This window comes from Danio rerio, chromosome 14 (genome assembly GCF_049306965.1).
Source record: "Danio rerio strain Tuebingen ecotype United States chromosome 14, GRCz12tu, whole genome shotgun sequence".
In the NCBI taxonomy this organism is placed as follows: domain Eukaryota; kingdom Metazoa; phylum Chordata; class Actinopteri; order Cypriniformes; family Danionidae; genus Danio; species Danio rerio.
In genome coordinates, this window is record NC_133189.1 from 58,495,001 (window position 1) to 58,517,500 (window position 22,500).

The 22,500-nt window shown below is 36.2% G+C and overlaps 2 protein-coding genes across 12 annotated transcripts in view; one reads left to right on the forward strand and one right to left on the reverse strand.

Moving 5' to 3' along the window:
- Window positions 1-5,340, reverse strand: part of rest (RE1-silencing transcription factor) — a 15,029-nt gene extending 9,689 nt beyond the window's left edge. Inside the window, exons 1-2 of one of the 2 annotated variants that reach the window (XR_012389546.1) lie at window positions 5,233-5,328; window positions 1-428 (exon numbers count right to left, since the gene is read on the reverse strand). The exon at window positions 1-428 is cut by the window's left edge and continues 443 nt beyond it. Coding sequence is in view for 1 of the 2 variants with exons in the window: in NM_001353866.1 (NP_001340795.1) it covers window positions 1-419 (419 nt within the window). In the remaining variant the exon portion in view is untranslated. Of the gene's footprint in view, window positions 429-5,232 lie in introns of both variants that reach the window. The other variant, NM_001353866.1, reaches the window with a different exon arrangement.
- A 6,852-nt stretch (window positions 5,341-12,192) lies between these two features.
- Window positions 12,193-22,500, forward strand: part of b4galt1l (DP-Gal:betaGlcNAc beta 1,4- galactosyltransferase, polypeptide 1, like) — a 30,310-nt gene continuing 20,002 nt past the window's right edge. For 5 of the 10 annotated variants that reach the window (XM_073921663.1, XM_073921662.1, XM_073921666.1 and 2 more), the window contains exons 1-2: window positions 12,193-12,868; window positions 16,600-16,835. In XM_073921663.1, coding sequence (XP_073777764.1) covers window positions 12,598-12,868; window positions 16,600-16,835 — 507 coding nt within the window. In that variant the 5' untranslated portion in view covers window positions 12,193-12,597. Of the gene's footprint in view, window positions 12,869-16,599; window positions 16,836-21,138; window positions 21,210-22,500 lie in introns of all 10 variants that reach the window. The other 5 variants (XM_073921668.1, XM_073921669.1, XM_073921670.1 and 2 more) reach the window with 2 other exon arrangements.

Sequence of the window (22,500 nt, forward strand, 5' to 3'; positions counted from 1 at the left end):
GGTTTTTTCTTCTTTTTGCTGGATTCCAGGATGGCGAGCGTCGTTCGCTTTTGTTCTGCCGATGCAGCATTTTCGGTGCTTTCCGTCTGGTTTGGTGGACGTCCAACTCGCACGATTTCTATCTCCTCCAGCACTGGCTCTGGCTGTATATGTGATGCTTGTTGTGTGTAGAGATCTTCAGAGGTGTCCATGCTGTATCTCACGACGGCGTCGTCGTCTTCTTCGCTGTCGGAGTAGCTGCTGCAGGCCACGGTCTGGAGCTCCATCATCTGCTTCCCCTCAGTGCTGTATTCTGATGCAGACGCCTCCGCGGACACCACCACATTCGCCAGCATCACCAGCTGAGGAGCAGACACCTCGTCATGGTGCAGATCCGGCAGGAAGATCCCAGAGGCAGTGGGAAACACCGGCTGAGACATGCTGGACCACTGAAACACACACACACACACACACAAAGGTTATTTTAGTAAATGAAAACTAAAACTGTTAGTCAAAATACATGTTCCTTAACTTATAAAAAGTATCTGAATAAATGTAAAACTAATAAAATTAAACAACTTAAAATAAAAAATATTAATCGCCTGAGGCACGCACACACACACACACTATTGGTCAAAATCTGGTCAAACCCCCCAAAAAAATTGATCTTTAACTGAAATGGAATAAAAAATTCAGAATAAATGAAAAACTAACACTAAAACTGAATAAGAGTCACTGAAAACCCCAATAATATAGAAAATAATAATCATCTGAGACAAGCTGGGCGTCACGGTGGCGCAGTGGGTAGAACAATCTGGTTCCAGTTTCAGTTGGTGTTTGTGTGGAGTTTGCATGTTCTCCCCGTGTTGGTGTGGGTTTCCTCCGGGTGCTCCGGTTTCCCCCACAGTCCAAACACATGCGCTATAGGGGAACTGATCAACTACACTGGCCGTAGTGTATGAGTGTGTGTGTTTGTATGTGTGTGTGTGTGTGTGTGTGTGTGTGTGTGTATGGGTGTTTCCCAGTACTGGGTTGCAGCTGGAAGGGCATCCACTGTATAAAACATATGCTTGAACAGTTGGTGGTTCATTCCACTGTGGCAACCACTGATTAATAAAGAGACAAAGCCGAAAAGAAAATGAATGAATGAATGAGACATGCTGGACCACTGAAGCAAACACACAAACAGGTTACTTTAGGAAACAAAAATGAAAACGATTGGGTCAAAAAAACATTTTCATAAACTGAAATTAAAACAAATCTGAATAAATGAAAATCTAAAAGTAAAAACAACACGAATAAGAGTCACTGAAATAAAATAATGATTAGCAAAAACAATAATCGTCTGAGACATGCTGGAACACACACCAAGGTAATTTTATTAAATGGAAACAAACTATTGGTTAAAAAACATCTTCATTAACTGAAATAGAATAAATATCTGAATAAATTAACTAAAACTAAACAAATAAAAGTATTATTATGTAATAATATTACATCTCTAAGCAGCGAGTAAAGTAACGCATTACTCTACAAATATAAGGAACAATATTTGAGTTACTTTTTAGTTTAATAAATAAGCTTTTTAAAAAAAAATTAGGGGCGTCACGGTGATGCAGTGGGTAGCACGATCGCCTCACAGCAAGAAGGTCGCTGGTTCAAGTCCCAGCTGGGTCAGTTGGTGTTTCTGTGTGGAGTTTGCATGTTCTCCCCGTGTTGGTGTGGGTTTCCTCCGGGTGCTCCGGTTTCCCCCACAGTCCAAACACATGCGCTATAGGGGAACTGATCAACTACACTGGCACTAGTGTATGAGTGTGTGTGTGTGTGAGAATGCAAGAGTGTATAAATGTTTCCCAGTGTTGGGTTGCAGCTGGAAGGGCATCTGCTGTGTGAAACATATACTGGAATAGTTGGCGGTTCATTCCGCTGTGGTGACCCCTGATTAATAAAGGGACTAAGCCAAAAGGAAAAAGAATGAATGAATAAAAATAAATTGCTGAATTAAAAGTAGTCACAATGAATCATGCAGTGAATGGGAGAAAGTGCTCATTACATGTTTTGAACACATGGAAGAAAAGGAAAAGGGGATTATAGTCTCAATGGACAGCGATTTTACCTAAATAGTACAAAAGTAGGAAACACATTGCTTTATACTCTTAATAATCTGTATATACACGGCATGTATAGCTCTGGACTAAGATAGCATTATTCTACAAATATTTGTCTTAATGTGTTTTTTGAAGGTAAATGTAGGTGTAGGTTATACAGTGCAGTGTGTTGTTAATTGCAGCGCTCCTCTATTAAAAAAAGAAAGAAAAACAAGTTCTGAAGGAGATCAAGCCTCAGGCAGGTAATACAAAATAAGGCAAAAGTAATTCAAAAACAACATAACGCATTACTTAGCATTAAAAGTAACCAAGTAATGCAACTAGTTACTTTTGGAGAGTAACTCAATATTGTAATGCATTACTTTCAGAAGTGACTTTCCCCAACAATGCTTATGCTCCATGCTAGTTTTAAAAAGCACACAGCACCACCTGTTGGACAAACTTAGAATCCATTCAGGAGAGAATCGTAATTAATTAATTTAGAAACTATTTTATCGTTATCGTATATATTTAATTTGCATTGCATATAAAAATTTATATATTATTATAGTATATATATATTTTTAAATGCCCTAAAAAGTTTATATTTAATACATGATTTACTGCTTATGCATTTTACAATTTTAAAAGTGTGTGTGTGTGAAGTGAAAACAGGACTTTGAGTGGACTTTTGGCTTCTCTGACAAAACACAGCAGCTGAAAAGATCAAATCAAACATGAGATAAAGCGACTCGGCTCAGCTGCACTGATTCTGATTAACTCAAGAACACAGCAGATTACTCATTTCTCCAAACTATAATAAACAGATTAACTCTGGCCTATTTTAGGAAATTACAGCAGAACAGTATTTATATTCCAGCACTTCAGTGGTCCAGACCATGTATGGCAACATGCTCAAACTACACTGCAATAATGATTTCCTTACTCAGTGTTTGTCTTGTTTCTAGTCCAAATATTGAAAAAAAACATTTAAGAAACATTTCCAAGACAAGTACAAAAATACTGTCTTGTTTTCAGAAATAAAATGCTACAGTAACAGTTTAGTGTACAATAACATGTCCACAATAACACAGTTTAACCAAAAATACTGATATTTATACTAATATTTATAATACTAATTAATATTAATCTAAAATAATCCAAAACTAGTAGATTTCACACTTCTGATGATTTTTTGTGATTATAATGTTATTATAAAAGTCAATGGGGCAAAAACAGCACCAACACAACCAAAGGGGAGTCCAAGAGTGTGTTGATGAGTTTATGAAAACTTCCAAAGCATTTTTCAAAATATGTGTCAAAATGAGATTAGTCAGCAGAATTCATCACATTTACTGAAACACGGAGACAAATGAGGCCAAATTAAGACTCAAAATTCTCCCAGAGTGGATGAAAATGACAACAAAACTGTAAATAAAGTTATTGTACAATACAAAGATCTAAACATTTGAAAGTAAAACCAGTGTTTTGTGCATTTAATAATAAGATTCCTTCTTACTTAAAAGTCCTGAAAATAATTAAAATAAAAAGGTTTCTTTATAGAAAATAAAAACTATGAAAAAAAACAATCCTTTGTTGTATTTTAGTTTATTATGTTTTAGTTTATTATTTAATTTATTTTACATAATGCCCTTATTTATGTGTAATTTTTTTAAACCTGTTTTATTGTAATGTGAAGATGTAATGATAATGTCCAGCTGTTGTACATTACTATATGTTCAATAAAAAACAATACAAAGAAAAAAAAAAGGATTAAAACTAAAATGATACAAAAAGGGTTACATAAATAAAACAGCCCTCATTACAGGAGGAGATTAAATTATCATTTACCTCTGTAGTATTTTTGTTCCTACTATAGATATCAATGGCTGATTTTCCCCAACACTCTTCAAAATATCATCTTAAGTGTTCAACAGAGGAAAACCATGAACGGTTATAAAAACACTTAAATAGTGACTAAATGGAGAGGATTATTATTATTAAGAACAGCTCAGGATAAGTGTGTTGTTATTGAACCATACATTGACTTTGTATTTCTCTAAACTTGTTTTTAACTTTAAAAGAAGACACTTTAATTAGAGTTATGTATATCACAGCAGACTAAATGCATGTAATGCAGTATACTACAGAAAATATTTACAAATATGTACATGTATCTTGCTATACTGACATACTAAGAAAGACAAACAATCTCAAACTCGCAGTGTGTGTGTGTGTGCTGTCGTGTGTGTGTGTCAGAGGCCTGTGTGTGAAATGTGTGTTCGGCCATTTTAAAAACAGCACCACCAACTTCAGCCAGCGGCAGGGGAAAACACAGACGGCTGAACTACATCTGCTTTCCAGCAAACCTCACAGAAACTCCACAACACTGAAGATCTTCAGCTGAGCGCAAAATCTAGCGTCGCCTGAACGCAAAATCTGCGTTAATCTCAACAAACACCGTCAAAAACAGCACTGAGAAACTTTGACCTTGTTGGACAGCTCCAAACACGAGCAACTGGAGCACACAGACACGAAACACGACACACACCACCGAAAACACCCGAGTTTTACACACACACACACGGGTAAAACCAAAGGAGAGTCGAAATGTGGAGATTTAACGTCACGGAGAAAACCCCGAAAACACTCAAAGTTGATTGAAAGTAGCGGATTTACTCAGAAATACTAACAAAAACTGTAAGATAGTGTTAAAAAGTCGTGTAAAATCTGAACTATGGTGTCTTTTGACGAATAAAGTTAGATTACGGACATTCAACACGACGTAGAAAGTGTTTTTCCGGAAAACACACATACACACACACACACTGAGAGAGAGAGAGCTAGCGTTAAAACAGACAGAACTTGTGGCTAACTTTTAACACTAATGTTAAAGTTAGTCTATTAATAAGCAGATTAATCGAGCCGGACTTTCAGCACTTTCTGCTGTTCTGAGAGTGTCTGTGCGAGTGTGTGTGTGTGTGTGTGTGTGTGTGTGTTTCGTTAGCCGTGGTCCTGAGATCAGCCCTGGACAGCGCCCGCCTCTCCGCCCTCAGACTCCATTTTCACTCTCAAACTTCAGTTTTGGTCCAAAACGACGCAAACTCACCGTCAACCCCGCGGAAACCGAGCGCAAACATACACTCATACACACTCCCTCACTCACCGGCGGTGGACTCGTCTTCGGGCGGTGTGTTTCTCAAAGTAAACTTCGGTCCAAACTCTCCGTCTTTCGCTCGAGGAAGCGCCACTCACGCATTCCAGCACATCGCGCATCTCGCGGCGGAGTGACGTCAGCACGCACACGCGCGCTCATTCATATTCATCGATGCAAATTTACTCACTAGAAAACCCTTTTCGAAATAATTAGAACATTATATGAACACAGTTAAGAACAGTAATATTGACAAAGCCTTGAAACTAAACATTTCCTTTGAAGTCCCGCACACTTATTCTTTAAGTAAGCAAACTGCAAAATTTTATTTTGTATTATAAAAATTATTTTTTGTTTTCTTATTTGTATTGTTTGTATTATTGTATTTAAGCATTAATAAATAAATAAAAATTTAATTTAATCTCATCAGCTCTTTCAGCTCTTTCATCAGTTACTCAACTGACTTATTTATTTATTAAATTGTTTATTAAATTATTTATTTGTTTATTTATTTATTAAATTATTTATTTGTTTGTTTATTTGTTTATGTATTTATTATTTATTTATTTAATATTTATTCATTTATTTGTTTGTTTATTTGTTTGTTGTTGCCCATTGTCTGTTGTTCAATTTTACTACCAGCAGCAGTCAGTAATGCATGATTATCTGCTGTCATGGCTTTTTTCCCCCAAGCATTTTCCCAAAATATGTCAGAATAAGATTAGTCAGCAGAAATCATCATATCTGCTGAAAGATGAGACCAAATTAAGACTCAAAATCAGCCCAGAGTGGAGGAAAATGACCCAACAGCACACACGGGTTAATAACAATACAACAAAAATACAGGTTATTGTACAACACAAAGATTATATAAACATTTAAGCTGAACCCAATGTTTTGTGGCATTTATAATGAGATTATTCCTCATATAAAAGCCCTGACGATATTGAAAACAAAAGATGCCATCAATCGTCTCTCTTTTATAGAAATATATGAACAACAGGAAAACTCTAGAGCTCCTTATATTTTAATCTTTATTTTATTTCATCTTTATGTCATGTTATTATTTATATAATTGAATTTTTGCACCTGCTCTTTCATTGTAATGTGAAGATGTAGTGGTTGGGCATCATCATTATTATGCTGTTGGGCATTCTTATGAAACACGTGTGAATGAGTAAACATAAGGCTTCTGGATTAAACTGTTAACATGTTTTAATGAGGAATATATTTAACTAAAGGTTTGTATAACTGCATAGATCATGACACAATATTCCTGACACTGAAACGTGCTTCAAACACAGCGGCTCTAAAATTAAAACACTGCTAACAATTTCCTTCAGAATTTACAGTGACTTACTGGCAGCAGTTCACCAGTAGCTTAGTGTAAATCAACTACAGCAAAAGTAATTGATTTACCATTAATCTTGCTCTATATGTATTTACAGTATTGTATATTTTTACTGTACAATATATGTCAATCAGTGGCGTAGCACAAAATAAAGCAAAGGAAATATACAATATTATAGCTAATACAGACAATTTTCACTGATAAAATGCCAAATCAAAGAGGAACGTTTTCAACACAGACTTAAAAACAGACGCAGATGAAACAGACCTGATACAGAGGGCCAGAGCACTCCACAAGCTAGGACCAGCTACTGCGAAGGCACGGTCACCCCTGCATTTCAGCCTCTGGTTAGATGACCGAAGAGACCCACCAGGCTGATGCTCAGTCAACATGTCTGACAGATAAGAAGGTGCCAGGCCATTTAGAGATTTGAAAACCAAGAGAAGCATGTTATAAGGGGCTCAATTTTAAACTAATTATACCCGGGATAAGGTTTTCTGACTAATCTTAAAGTATAATGAGTTACAATAGTCTAATCTAGTAATAATAGCATGGATTATTGATATTCAACATTTTTTCTAGATGGAATAGATTTGACTGTTGTTAAAAGTGGAAGCTGACAGAAGCAGGGATTTGACCACTGCATACATCCGTTTGTCAAAACTCAAGCCATCATCCAGAATAACACCCAGAGTTTTCACCCAGGGCTTTATAGAAACACTTAATTTTTCTAGATTAACCATTGGGGCTCTGGAAGAGTTTGACAGGCCGAACAAAATCATTTCACTCTTACTCTCAATAAAATCTAGAAAGTTCAAAGATAACCAGTCTTTCACGTCCGGCAAGCAGAGCATAAGGGTCTCTAGCCCTGTTGAGCTTAGGTAGATTTGGGTGTCATCCGCATAACAGTGAAAAGACAGACCATGTTTTCCTAAAAATAAAGCCCAGAGGAAGCATATATAGTCACAATGGACTTACAAAAATACAAGATATATCCAAGTGCAGCAATTTAAGTTCTCATAAAAAATAAGGGGACAGGCCAGGTACAAAAAAATCCAACAGAGTCAAAAAAAAAGTACAAAACAATAAACAAAAGTGAACTAAACAATGCTTAAACAGGAATTTAAAAACATAATCATAACATGAAACAACGTGAACAAACAAACAAACCAAAACGAGGAGTCAGGGAACAGACTAGAACCAGATAAAAGCCAGACAAGACAGAACAGACTCGTGTAAACAGAATGCACAAGAGAACAGCAAAAATCCAGACAAACACAACACAACACAACAGAGCTTATAAAGACAACACTAATTAGACAATGACAGACAGCAGGAAACAATTAGTGATCACGTGAACAACAACAAAATATGAACAAAACATAACTAGAAGACCACACGAGAGCAGCAGACTTGACATATATCAGGAGAAAAGAACCGGGGCTAAAATAGATCCCTGAGGAACACCACATGACCAATGCTGCCTCAGATGAGTGAGTGTCTCCAATAGTGACTTTAAAACTGCCATTGAACAAATAGGATTTAAACCAATACAGTATATTTCTCAATGCAACTTCAAAATACAGTAAGATACTGGATAACAGTAAAGCTCAGCTCATATTACAGTTCAGCTGGCCAGTAACAGTAAATCAATGACAGCAAAAATGCTATATTTACATGTACAGCACTATTAACCTTGTTGTGTTTGTATTTACAGCATTGCCTAAAATATACAGTAATATGTACAGTAACAATTTTTACAGTGCAACTTCAAAATACAGTCACATAACTGTCCTACAGCAAAAATCAGTTCATTTTACAGTTAATACGGTGTAATTTACACTGCTACAGTCATTAACCGTGCAGAAACTCTCCTGTCTGTGGGTTTCAGTTCATTCATTCATTTTCATTTCGGCTTTTCTCTTTATTATCCGGGGTCGCCACAGCGGAATGAACCACCAACTATTCCAGCATATGTTTTACCCAGCGGATGCCCTTCCAGCTGCAACCCATCACAGGGAAACATCCATACACACTCATACACATGTGGACAATTTAGCCAACCCAATTCCCCTATATTGCATGTGTTTGGACTGTAAGGGAAAGCAGAGCACCTGGAGGAAACCCACGTGAACGCAGGGAGAACATGCAAACTCCACACAGAAACACCAACTGACCCAGCTGGGACTCGAACTAGTGACTTTCTTGCTGTGAGGCGACAGCACTAACTCCTGCGCCACTGCGTTGCATTTTCATTAAGTGCTTCAGTCTGGTTTCAGAAGCACAGAGCCTCTGATTTTTCTCTGGTTGTTGTTATTGTGAAACTGCAGGACTCTCCATGATCACTCTCGGCCACTGAAAGACCCTTTCAGAGCTCATTTGTGTAAATTAGCTTTTGTTATTATGCTAATTCAGTTTCAGTGTCAGTGTGTTCCTCCAGTGAGAGCATGCAGGTGTGTGTGTGTTCTTTACACTGTTGATGCTGTCTGGACTGCTGTGATGGTCTTGAATGTTAAATTACACTCATTTGCTCTTGAGTGTTTCGATTCTCAGCTGTGATTATTAAAGCACACTGAACTGAGCTGAACTGAACTGAACTGAGCTGAACTGAACTGAACTGAGCTGAGCTGAGCTGAACTGAGCTGAGCTGAGCTGAGCTGAGCTGAACTGAGCTGAGCTGAGCTGAGCTGAACTGAGCTGAGCTGAGCTGAACTGAACTGAGCTGAACTGAACTGAGCTGAACTGAGCTGAACTGAACTGAACTGAACTGAGCTGAACTGAACTGAGCTGAGCTGAACTGAGCTGAGCTGAACTGAACTGAGCTGAGCTGAGCTGAACTGAGCTGAGCTGAGCTGAACTGAACTGAGCTGAACTGAACTGAGCTGAACTGAGCTGAACTGAACTGAACTGAACTGAACTGAGCTGAACTGAACTGAGCTGAGCTGAACTGAACTGAGCTGAGCTGAGCTGAACTGAACTGAGCTGAGCTGAACTGAGCTGAACTGAACTGAACTGAACTGAAGTTAAACTCTGAAAACTGAACTGCACTGTTTACATTCATATGATTTTACATGTGAAGCTGCTTTGACACAATCTACAGTGTAAAAGCGCTGTACAGATAAAGCTGAACTGAACTGAATCATGTCTGCCCACATGAAATTATTAATTTATAGTAACTATAAAGTGTTTTAGTACTATAAAGTGTTTGATATAATAGTATTTACAACACTTTGTTAATGATAACTTTATTATTAACTTTAGTGAACTGATAAACTGTAATAAATACTGCAGTATACTTTAGTTTCACTGCAGTAATGTTGTGCATTGCAGTATAATACACCTGTAGAAATAATAATCTGCCAATGGGGTCATCAAAATAATCTTATGTCATGAGGAAAAACGAGATGATTTTACTTGTTTTAGAGACAAAATCACTTTACTTTAAATCATTATTTCTGAAAACAACACAGTTTGTTTTGCTTGTCTAAAAATGCTTCAAGCGGCACGGTTGCGCAGTGGTCAGCACTGTGGCCTCACAGCATGAAGGTCGCTGGTCCGGCTGGGTCAGTTGGTGTTTCTGTGTGGAGTTTGCATGTTCTCCCCGTGTTGGCGTGGGTTTCCTCCGGGTGCTCAGGTTTCCCCCACAGTCCAAACACATGCGCTATAGGGGAACTGATCAAGTATGAGTGTGTGTGTGTATGTGAGTGAATGAGTGTGTATGGGTGTTTCCCAGTGATGGGTTGCAGCTGGAAGGGCATCCGCTGCATAAAACATATGCTGGAATAGTTGGCGGTTCGTTCCGCTGTGGTGACCCCAGATTAATAATTGCTTTAAATAAGAAAAGCATTTTTGCTGAGTGTGCTGCTGTGAACTCCAAAAACAAAACAACACATATAATTATTATACTTATTATTTATAATTAATACTAATATAGCGCATGTAATGTGTTTTGTCATACACGCAAAGCACTTATCTCATGAATATCTGCGTTGTGTACATCCTCAAGAGTTGTTCATACACTCAAAAACATATTATTAATTTTTTTGCTCGTTCAAAACACATATTTAAAATGAGCTGAAACAAAACAATTCTTGAGATTTCATTGGGACAACTTAATTTTTTATGTTCCACTTGTTAAAAGAGTTAAGTTAACTTAATCGATTTGTGTTGGGACAACATGAATGAATTGTGTGGAGCTCTGCATTTTCACAGTGCACTATAATATTCTGTCATTATTTAGCGATTCATCATGCTGTTTCATTCATTTGTTGAACAAAACGGAAGATTTACTGAAGAATCATTGAAACAATAGCAGTGTTTCTCTCCTGCAAGTGATGTCAATGGTTGCTTTGCTTTTAAAAAGTGAGGAAACTGTCTTTTGGATGTGGAGCTGTGCCTTAAATACTGTGTGTAATTTTCCTCTGTGGTCACAAGGTGGCGCTCGACATCTAAAAACCACTGACAGTGTGACAGCATATGCGACTCATTTTAACGCAGATATTTTCGTTCCACTTTTTAATGTTTGGTGTAAAAGACATCAGAGAAGACAGACACAACTGTCACAGTAGCTTCATATTTATAATAACTGAGAGTGAAAACTGTAAATTAATATTATATTGTTAAACTGAAAGTTAAAAAGTAATTTAAATAAATAAATTCATTTAAAAAGAACTATATTTCTAACATTAAAGTAAATATTCAATAGATTAAATAAAAGTTTTTAAAATGTTTTAAATTCCTGAATCGTCAGTAATTGCTTACAAATGTGACAAATTCAGCTGGGTTTCTCCAATAATGCAAATACTATAATACTGTATAGTACATATTGTAATGTTGTGCATCTGTTGTGGTGATACTATGGTAACACAACACCTACTGTAATGTAAACAAAAGACCCAGTCATGCAGTTTACTTTAACTATATGGTATATTATACTACAATACACCACCGTTTACTGTAGTACAGTCTAAAGTATACTACAGTATTCGTTATAGTTTATTAGTTATTATAGTTATATAGTTTATTGGTTATTATTATAGTTATCATTATAGTTTATTAGTTATAATTAACTATAGTGAATAGTACAGTATTGATTGGCAAGGTGTTGTGAACACTAAAATATAACACACTTCACTGTAGTGTTTACTACTGTATTTCTCAATCGCGTTGAGAGCTGTTATTTTTACTCTTTATTATTATTTTTACTGAAAAACACACACAGTGCCCCCTAAATCCGTAACACAAGATGATGGACCACATATTAAAGTTCTGTTGAAAGTACTCAAAACTCTACACTCCCCCATCTGACAAAGAGTGAATGTCCATAAACATTAAATAAAAGGCATGCTAAATATGAATGAGTTGTTATTTACAATCACAAGACGGAACTGGCGGGGACAAACAATACAGTAAGCTATACATGAACAGCGAAATACATAAATAAATCACAAAGCTATGAATAAAAAAAAATCAGAGGGCTTTTATTTTGTAATAGCTAATCACTTCCGGCACTGACGCGCTATGCAGATCTATACTACATATGCTACCCCAGAGTGGATGTTGCAGATTGTCTACAGATCAGCGGGTGCAGGAGTCTCGCGGAGACGCTGATGATGCACTGTGCTGTAGGAGAGACGCCGAGCGAGCAGTAGTGCGTCCGGAAGCACAACGCGGGGAACAGCGAGAAAACGTCCGCGTTTCGGGCTGAAAAACGCCATAAAGTGGATTCCCTCGATCAGAGAGTGTGTCCAGCTCCTCAGGCTACAGTTTCCGATACTTTCCCACACTTTATAACGGAACTCGTGTTTGTGGAGATCGAGAATCGACTTCACTGAAGGGCACGAGTTGAGCTCTGACTGACTTCAGAGAGAAGTGTTCAATATCTGATTGTAAGCTCTAGGTGAGTAGATACTCGAGGCATGTTCCCTAAAGCTCCAGGAAGCAGGTAGAGGGCCGGGGGTGAGTGTTTGCTGGACATTCTCTACAGCGGGAGTCTGAGCCACAGGTGTCCGCCTCAGGGCTCCAGCATGCCGGACTCCACCGGGAACTTCAGCCTCCTGCAGCGGACCTGCTCTCTGGTGGTGCTGCTGTGCTTCTTACACATCTTTGTCACCGTCATTTACTACATGAGGAACTCGGACTCTCGGCCAGCTTTCGCCCAGAACCAGCAGCAGAGACCGACGATACACAGGAAACTGGCGGAGCAGAGGGGCACCACTGAGGACAGCAGACCCGCGGCCAACGCCTCGAGCAACGGCCAGGAGCTGCAGATCTGCCCAGAGGAGCCGCCGCGCCTGGGTCAGTGTAATCAGATATTTAATATTAAGCTCATTTATGAAGGATCATGAACACTGAAGACTGGGGTAATGATGCTGAACATCCAGCTTTACATCTTACACAACTATAAACGACACTAATGTCACAAACTTTGAAAAATATTAATGGTAAATGAAGTAAAAAGGGGAAATAACTGAACTATATGATGCTTGTATCAGGCACGTCAACAGTCCTTAAGTCCAAAAGGCAATAGATTAGAAAAAAGAAATCTTATTTTCTCTCAATCTGTATTTCTATAGCGCTTTATACAGTGTAGATTGTGTTAAATCTGAAAATAATAATAATAAAATTACATCATAATATATCAGATTATTATCAGGCTGGTATTAGAGCAGTGGTGAATGCTGGAATCAGATAAAACGTTTCCCTGAAAAAATCCTGGTTTATAAGCTGCTTTAAAATCATTTATTTACATTATGACATTAAAATAAACAAGTGAAATATATGTTTTCAGATCTAATTCATTTTAATTCAGACTAAAAATCTGCATGAGGGGTCCAGCATGTAGTCTTTAAAACACTATGAATGTGTGTACAGTACACCTCAATCTTTAAGTTTTTAATTGTAGACCAGCAGATCTGATCATTCCGGTTTCTCTCAAACTTGTAGAATCTGTTGCGTTTCAGGGCCTCATACTCATCTGATGCTCTGCTGTTCAGAGCTAGTAAACAATGGTGGAAACCAGTCTCGCTTTTCAGATGAGAGCAATCTGCACTCAACACTTAATTTTTATAATTATACATGTTTAATAATTTACCAGGAATGAGTTTTCTCTCTTTCAGTAAAGTTGACTGAATGCTTTTTCTATTGAGCATACGTTTAGGAATGTAAAAGTTGTTGGGTAAGTTACCGTAAATAAAGTAAATAATTACAACATTAGCGTTGTATTAAACTACTTGTATAATTATTTTGTCTGAAAAGCATTTTAAATAGTGGATAAGGAATTTAATGCTATTAAATCCCAATAAATGTTGACTTACACAAGAGAATATTTAAACATTTTTTAGGTTTAATTAGAATTTTTAGCGACACGGGGGCTTTCGGATTTAGAGTTGTTTTTTAATTAATAAAAACATATTTCAAAAATACCATATTGGCATTAGGGATGCAACGATTAACCGATTTTACTATTAACCAGCTTAAATTCGTCACGGTTAACTAATCTTGAAGTCTTCTCAACACTGTGTTTCTGCATGGAACAAAACTGCTGCAAGTTATGTCAACTGAGTGCTAGTTTGAAGTTCTGAGCTTGTACACCATGCACACTGGATTAACTATAGCTGAGGCTATTAAATAAGGGCCAGTCGCATATTGTGTCTTTTGCATGCGCAAGTTCGTTATTTCCAATGGAGGCGCGTGGCTTGCATATATAAAGCGTGCTTTCCAGTCGCACCTACTAGTTGAAAGAATGCCATGAGAGCCCTACACTGAGAAAAAAAATACAAAATGAAAAATACAAAACAATGTTGTTATATAGTTGATCAAAAGTGCCTTTCAGACAGAGGTTCAGCAGCCTTTGTTTGAATACATTTCTTCACTGTAAAAGGGAAATACTTAGCTATTATGTAACTTGATGATTAATATTAGATGAATACTACTTATTTATTTATTCATTCATTTATTGGTTTTAAATTTCATTTATTTTAAATCTTTTTCATATTTTAAAAGTATTCATTTATTTTAAATTCATTTATTAAAATTGTATTTATTTATATTATTTATTTATTTTCATTTCTTTTAATTAATTTATTTTAAAATTTATTTATTCATTTTTATTTATTTTTATTTATTTACATTTAATTTATTTATTAAAATTTATTTAAATTTATATTAATTTATTAATTTATTTATTTATTGTAATTTATTTTATTTTTTTGAAAATTAATACATTTTTATTTATTTTAGATTAATTAATTAATTAATTTAAATTTAATAAATTTATTTAAATGTTATTTTTTAATTTATTGACATTTATTTCCAGTGTAAAATTGTTGTTATTATTATTATTATTATTATTATTATTATTATTATTATTATTATTATTATGTGTATTTTTTAATTACATTTGTTTTAGTTTTTTAGAACAGTATCTCCAGCAGAAAAAGAAATCCAAAGATTTTCGTTTTAAATTGTAAAGAAATCTGTACTTTTGAAACAAATGAAGACAGCAGAAGAATTATATAGCCTGACCTGTTCACTGCTCAAATGTCAGAAATCTTTCAAAAAATAGAATATATTGTTTTTAAAGGGGAAAAAAGTGGTTGTATTTTACCCCGACATTTAAAAAGACTATATTTCAGAGCGGTGAGCACAATACCGTGATACTGTGACATTTTTACCTAAGGTTATGCCGTCAGAATCTTATACCGGCCCATGCCTACTTTATACACACACTGACGCCAACATTTGACCTTTTCACACTGATAACGATAGTCCTGTTTTCAGTCTGACGCTATGGTGATGCACAGCAGTCCGTAGCTCCGCCCTCTTCTGAAAAGAACAATCTCATTTGCATTTAAAGCGACAGTCACCAAAACGCCACAGTTAAGGTTGGTTTCAGAAAGTTAGAAAATATCTGTGTGCTATTTTTCAGCTCAAACACTCGTTATTCAGTAACTAACTGCAGACTAGTGTAAGTAGTCTCCCCAGCTGGACAGTGTGGGGTTAAACATGCCCAGGCGTGTTCTGGCCAGTTTCTCCTCTTCTTTGCTGGTTTTTCTTGTTATTATGAATCCACATATTTACCCAGTGCACTCTAATTCATCGCCCTTAGTGTTTCTGAGAAACTGGGCTTGTTCTAAATGATGATGTGACCTGTCGCTTTTGTGTTCCTTCATTCCACTTTTCAAAAACAAAAGCGTGTTTTTACAGCTGTCGTGACTCTGTAAACTGCGTTCTGTTGACAACACAGCCGTTTCACTGCAGTTTCATGAGAGTTAGGTGGTATTTTCACATTATCTACTGATGCAGATTAACTGACTTCCCTCAAGCTCTGTGTGTGTCGTAATGGAAAACTGGATGAGGAGTTTAGCGTGTGTGTGTGTGTGTGTGTGTGTGTGTGTGTGTGTGTGTGTGTGTATAGTGTGTTATTTTTCTGTGATCCTGTAATATAATACACCTGTGTGTGAATAATAATGAGATCTCCAAGGAGAAGACACAAGCTTACACTCCTTCTGTCAGCACGCATTCAGAATAACACATGGCTTTAGTAGGCCTGCATGATACTGAAAAAAATATACATTAAAATAAATGAGTTTTTCTGCGACATACACTAAAATATTTGTAGATAAGCAGTTTTCTGTATTTTGTGATTCATTTTACAATTTTTTCCCATTTATTTCTGCTTCTGAATTGCATTATGGACTCTTGAGCTTTCTTCCAACAACTTTTAACCTTGAAAAGTTTAATAAAGTGTCATTTTCTGATGTTTGACACACTTATTTCTCTAGATATTATTTATTATATTATTTCAAACACTAAAATGTCAATAATAGTCAATTTAATAAACTGTAGTGTTGAATTTTCACCATCAGAAGTGGACAGAGAAGAGATCAACATCCCATAATGCAGTTCACCATCACAAATAAACAAAATACAGAAGCTTTTCATTAACAGATATTATTTTTAGTGCAGTATTTTTCATACCATCAGACTCTAATATGGGCCGTGTGTGTGTGTGTGTTCTCCTGTAGTGGGTCCTCTGCGTGTGGAGTTCTCAGACCCGATCACGTTAGAAATGGTGCGGACAGAGAACAGTGTTCTGCAAGAGGGCGGACGCTTCAGACCCCCGGACTGCATAGCTCGGCAGAAGGTGGCCATGATCATCCCCTTCCGGAACCGAGACGAGCACCTGAAGTTCTGGCTCTATTACCTGCACCCCATCCTGCAGCGCCAACAGCTCGACTACGGCGTCTACGTCATTAACCAGGTGTGTGTCTGTGCGTGTGTTTTATTCTGAGTGTATGTGTGCGCAAATGTATTTTATTGTGCGTTTGTGCTTTATTCTGTGTGTGTGTGTGTGTGTGTGTGTTTTTGTGTTTGTCTGTTTTATTCTTTGTGTGTGTAAGTGTATTTTACTGTGTGTGTGTGTATATTTTTTATTGTGTGTGTGTGTTTGTATTTAATGTGTGTGTGTAGCCTATTTATAGCATATTTAAATGTCAGCAAGTAATTAAGCAAGTAGTTCTTTTACATTATGACTAAACAAACAATGAGTAAACATGAATTCATCATTCTTGTTGTCGTACTTCATGTTAAAGGGCGCCTATTCTGCCCCTTTTTTACAATGTAAAGTCTCTAGATTTGTGAATGTCTAGTTTGTGTGTGTGTGTGTGTGTGTGTTTGTGTGTTTCATTACACATCTCAATAGTAAATCTTAATTCAGTTTTAATTTTTCATTTAATGTGAATTTTGATTTTATTTCATTCAGTGAAAATGAATTTTGGCCAATAGTTTTAGTGTTCGTTCACTAAAAAAGCTGTGGTGTGTGTTGACTGCTGTAAATACTGATCTGTGACCTGGCGGGTCCAAAGACCTGCGTGACATATCTGCTGAAACACACAGATAAAAGGAGGACTTTAACTCAGAAACACTCCACTTAAAGCAGGAAGTCTTGTGAAGCCTTCATTTTTTAATAGTTGGACAATACACATTCAATAACTCGGTGATAATGATGATATTGTTATCATGAGAACTTAAATACTCTGAATTATTATTTATTATTTACACATTTGTCAGTGCCTTTATTGAATATTCATATTGTTATATTAGTGGTCGTTCATCACAGCAGCAAACAATGAAGACTTAATAAGCTTTTTATTTTCAAATAAACATTATTCGCATTAATCTGACCGTGGGCATGCTGGAATATTGATTGACAATACTCTATGCATAGGCCTGTTGTTGGTTAACACTGTACAGTAAGGCTCAGTTTGTTTACATTAGTTAATTTAACTAAACTCACATTAAAACCTACTAATGATGTTAGTTTATTACTTGTAGCTGATGTTCATCTATTGGTTAACAACTTCAACAAAATCTTAATTGTTTTATTAAATGTTAATATATGATAATTAATTTTTAAACTAACATTACCATAGTAGCTTTAATAAATCAGGTTATTTCTCACTCTTCATTTATCTATCTATCTATCTATCTGTCTGTCTATCTGTCTATCTGTCTGTCTGTCTGTCTGTCTGTCTGTCTGTCTGTCTGTCTGTCTGTCTGTCTGTCTATCAACTGTTTTATCCATCCATCCATCCATTTTTATTTATTTTTTTGCTCTTAAAATGTTGTTGCATGTATTTATTTGTAAATTTAATAGAATAATATATTTGCTATTATTTATTATGATTTGCTTTTGTAGTACATTTGGAATATAACCCATTGCACATTAATCCTGATAACTTTAAATACAAAAAGTACTATATACTAATAAGGGCACTTAGCAGGTAGAATGAAAATAAGTGAAGCGTGCAGTGGAATGAGGCTTTGACTATTGAAGTGACAGAGCTTAGTTTACAGTCTATAATTAAAGTAATATGATGTTATAACAGTTTATTCAATATTTTGAGAGTATGCAGCTAGTCTAAACATCACACCTCTGTGGATCGTCTCTAGTAATTAGCAGTGCTTCTTAATCCTCTGCTTTGTTTAGTTTGTTCTGTGGTCGACTCCTCTCTTGTTATCTGGAATGTGGAGCTGGGCGCGTCTGGGCATGAACATCGGATTTTTCTCAATCACTTTATCTCTCTGGCACTCTGGAGAAGTGTAGCCTAAAGCCACTTTTGTCACACATAATAGTACTATATTTTAAAATTTCTCAATTCAAGATTGTAATCCACATATCTGCTGAATGCTGGATTCTGATTGGCTGATGAGCACTTTATAGTGTTTGGTTATTGTCAGATCAAGCTACAGCTAAAGTAGTTCCAGCAGAGTGCATTACAGCTTCATATCACTCCGCTGAATGACTGGAGTTATTTCAGAGATAATTTCATTTAATGGAGCTTTTTAGTATTTCTGAGTTGTTATTTTTAAATATTGCATTCTGTTAATCAATATCTGTTAATTTATGAACATTTCCAGAATAGAGAACTATTAATAAATCACATTGTTTTGTGTAAAAGCCTGCAGGGAATGTTTATATGAGTATCAAAATCGGTAGATTATGTTTAAAGAAGTGCATAAAAGCACATTAAATAAGCAATAGGGTTGTAGGGGGACCAACAGTTTTAACCCAAAAATGAGCAGTCTGTCAGATGAAGAAGAGCCGTAGTGAGAGATTCAATTAAATACAGTTTACTGAAGATAGTTTACAGCTTCATCAGCAGAAGCCAGCTTAAACACCCACACAGAGTTTGTAGACCGCTCTGCTTACAATCTCAAAACAACAATAATACTCTCACATAATGTCATTAACTGCGCCATACATACAGCTGCTAAACCTTTTAACCTTTGGGATTTCTCTGCTGAATTATCTGCTGATCTGCATCCCAATCATCACATATACTGCAGAAGACCTACTGGAACCAGCATGAACCCAAGATTCTCACAGAAATCAGTCAAGTTTGGTGATGGAGACGTCATGGTTTGGGGGTCATTCAGTATGGGGGCGTGCAAGAGATCTGCAACATCAACAGCCTGAGGTATCAAGACATCTGTGCTGCCCATTACAATACAAACCACAGGAGAGGGACAATTCTCCAGCAGGATAGCGCTCCTGCTCATACTTCAGCCTCCACATCAAAGCTCCTGAAAGCAGAGAGTGCTCCAGGATTGGCCAGCCCAGTCACCAGACATCAACATTATTGAGCTGATGAAGGAGGAGGTGTTGAAGATGAACACAAAGACTCTTGATGAACTCTGGGATCCTGCTGAAGCTTTCTTCTTCATTCCAGATGACTTTATTAATCAGTGATGTGAGTCTGTCAGAGATGTATGGATGCAGTCCTCCAAGCTCATGATGGAGTCAGACACAATATTCATTCTGTCTCCACTGCAGCAGGACTTTATATTCTATACTGGACATTATTTCTGTTCAGTGATGAGACTTTAGTCTGAGCAGAGTCAGAGCGCACTGTCCTCATCAAATCAGTCAACATCAAGACATGATCAGATTTATTGAGCTCAAATCAGCAAAATCTAGAGGCCTTCACCTTTCATAGAGACACTTCTGACACCAGATCAACAACTAGAAGAGCAGATATTATCTGTGTTCATAAAACCTGGATAAGCAACAAGACTTCTGTCAGGCAGTGTAGATACCCTTAAACATTCAACTTTAATAATAAAGACATGACAAATTACACGTGTTACTCTATCCCGGAGCAGACATCCATCAGTAAACCCACACCATCAGTGTCTATAACTGGTGCTTTCAATAACGTTTGCTAAAATTAAATGTAAAAAAGTGATATGTCTGTTCAGCATAAGAGATATAGTTATGTCTGTTGAATGATTATTTCTGATTGGCTGAATAGAGAACTACTAATAAATCACCACTGATCCTTAAGTAAAATATTAAATTCCATAGTATTAAAATAAGAGCTTAAATAGCCTTAAAATGTATTCAATCTGTGTTTTTAAGGTAAAAAAAAAAAAACCTGTTTAGAAGATTTAGTTTTTGTTTTGACTGTGCTGGAAGTCTCTGTCTGTTTGTCACCCAGAATGAAATAAGCAGAAGCTGATAAAATAGACACTCGCTGGGATTTCACGTACACAAGAAGCATTTTCTAGACCAGCACAAATATAGTCTTGTTTTTGTAGAAATAATGAGTCAAAATAAAGTGAATATTTGTGCTTGTCTAGAAAATGCTTCCTGATTTAAGGATCTTTAGATATTTGGACTAGAAATGAGACTGAAACTCTAGATGGAGCATGCCTTGCAGTGTGTTGTTGTGTTTCAGTAAATAACCTTGAGATTTCAGACTGTGGTTCTTTAATCAGCTCTCGCAGAACAAACGCCTTTATCTAATGCATTTCAAGCAGTTATCATCAGCGGTTTGAGGAATTTTCCACATGAATAACGAGACTAATGTGTGTGTGATTGAGTGTGTGTGTGTGTGTGTGTTCTTTACACTAATGCTGATTCTCTTCTGTTTTCTTCAGTGTGTCATGATGGTTTCTCTAATTATTCTCTTGCTCTCTCTGCCATCCCTTGTCTTCTCCGCACCTTGCATTATTTTTTTCACCCTTCCATCCCTCATTCCTGCCCTTCTCCCTGTTTAAAGCTCTTTATGCGCTCAGGAAAAGGTGCGAGATCTCGATCTGTCTGCGCTTCGCTGCCTGCATCTGCTCAATGGTAAACTTCTTCATTTTCTGCTTCTCTCCCTCTTTCTCTTGGTTTTCCCACGGAGGGCAGTTCTGTGCCAAAAATAGCTGCGTTTGCCATTGTGAAAGTTCTGAAGTTCCGTTTTGGAGGATTGGCTTTGCATTTATCCTTTATCTAACCCTACTTAAGGGTCAGTTCACCCAAAAATTAAACTTTATTAACCCTTCCTAACCTTTATGAGTAATAATTTGCACTGACTATAACTTGCATGACGAATTCAGCTCAAAGAGAAATTTAAAGTCTTCACTACGTCAATTAGGTTGGGTTTTGTAGACAATTAAAAAATATATATTTTCTTCTTTTTAAAATAAAAGGTAAAAAGGTGCTAATAATATTGACCAAACAATATTAACAATTACATAATGTCAATTAAATTTGTGATTTTTTTTATTTTTTTTATTTATTTATTTTATTTTATAATTTTATTAAATTTTGCATCTCATAAATCATTAGAATCGGTATGTAGTTTGCATCCTAAAACTGTGGTTGGAAGTTCTATGATTTAATTGTTGTCTTCATTTTGCAGCAACCTTTGCATTTATGCTCAAGGTCAATGCAAATTTCAATAAACAAAATACACTGACTTTTACATACTGCAGATTTGCATATGACATTTCAAAATGAGTTTTAATCCTGACATGCTTCCATATTAACATTTCCACAGTATTTCCTATATTGCTTTTTTTTTGGAGAAAGTCTTTATTATTTTGGCTGGAATACATTTGTAAGATCAGTATTATTAGCTGCCTTAATGAATAGATTTTAGTTGATTGTCTCCAGAACAGACTGTTGTCCAATATCTTTACCCTAATTACCCTATTAAAGCTTTTAAATGTCACTGTAAGCTGAACACTAGTGTCTTGAAGAATATCTAGTCTTATATTATGTGCTGTCATCATGGAGAAAATAAATCAGTTATTAGAGATGAGTTATTAACACTTATGATTAGAAATCTTTCCATGGGAAATATTTGAAAAATAATTACAGTTTCACTAAAGGATAATAATTTTGAGCTTTTTAAAGTTACAATCCTCAACTCATGAACTACGCTGTGTAAAATATCTAAGAATGAGCAGTTTGGATGTTGATCTCTGCTCTGTCCACTTCTGATGCTGAAAATTCAACTCTACAGTTTAACAAAGGGACTTTTATTGACATTTTAGTAGTTTTAAATAATATAAGAAATAATATCTTGAGAAATAAGTGTGTAATGTGCCGCAGGGATGTGCTGTAGTTGTTCATGTGATTGACATAACATTAT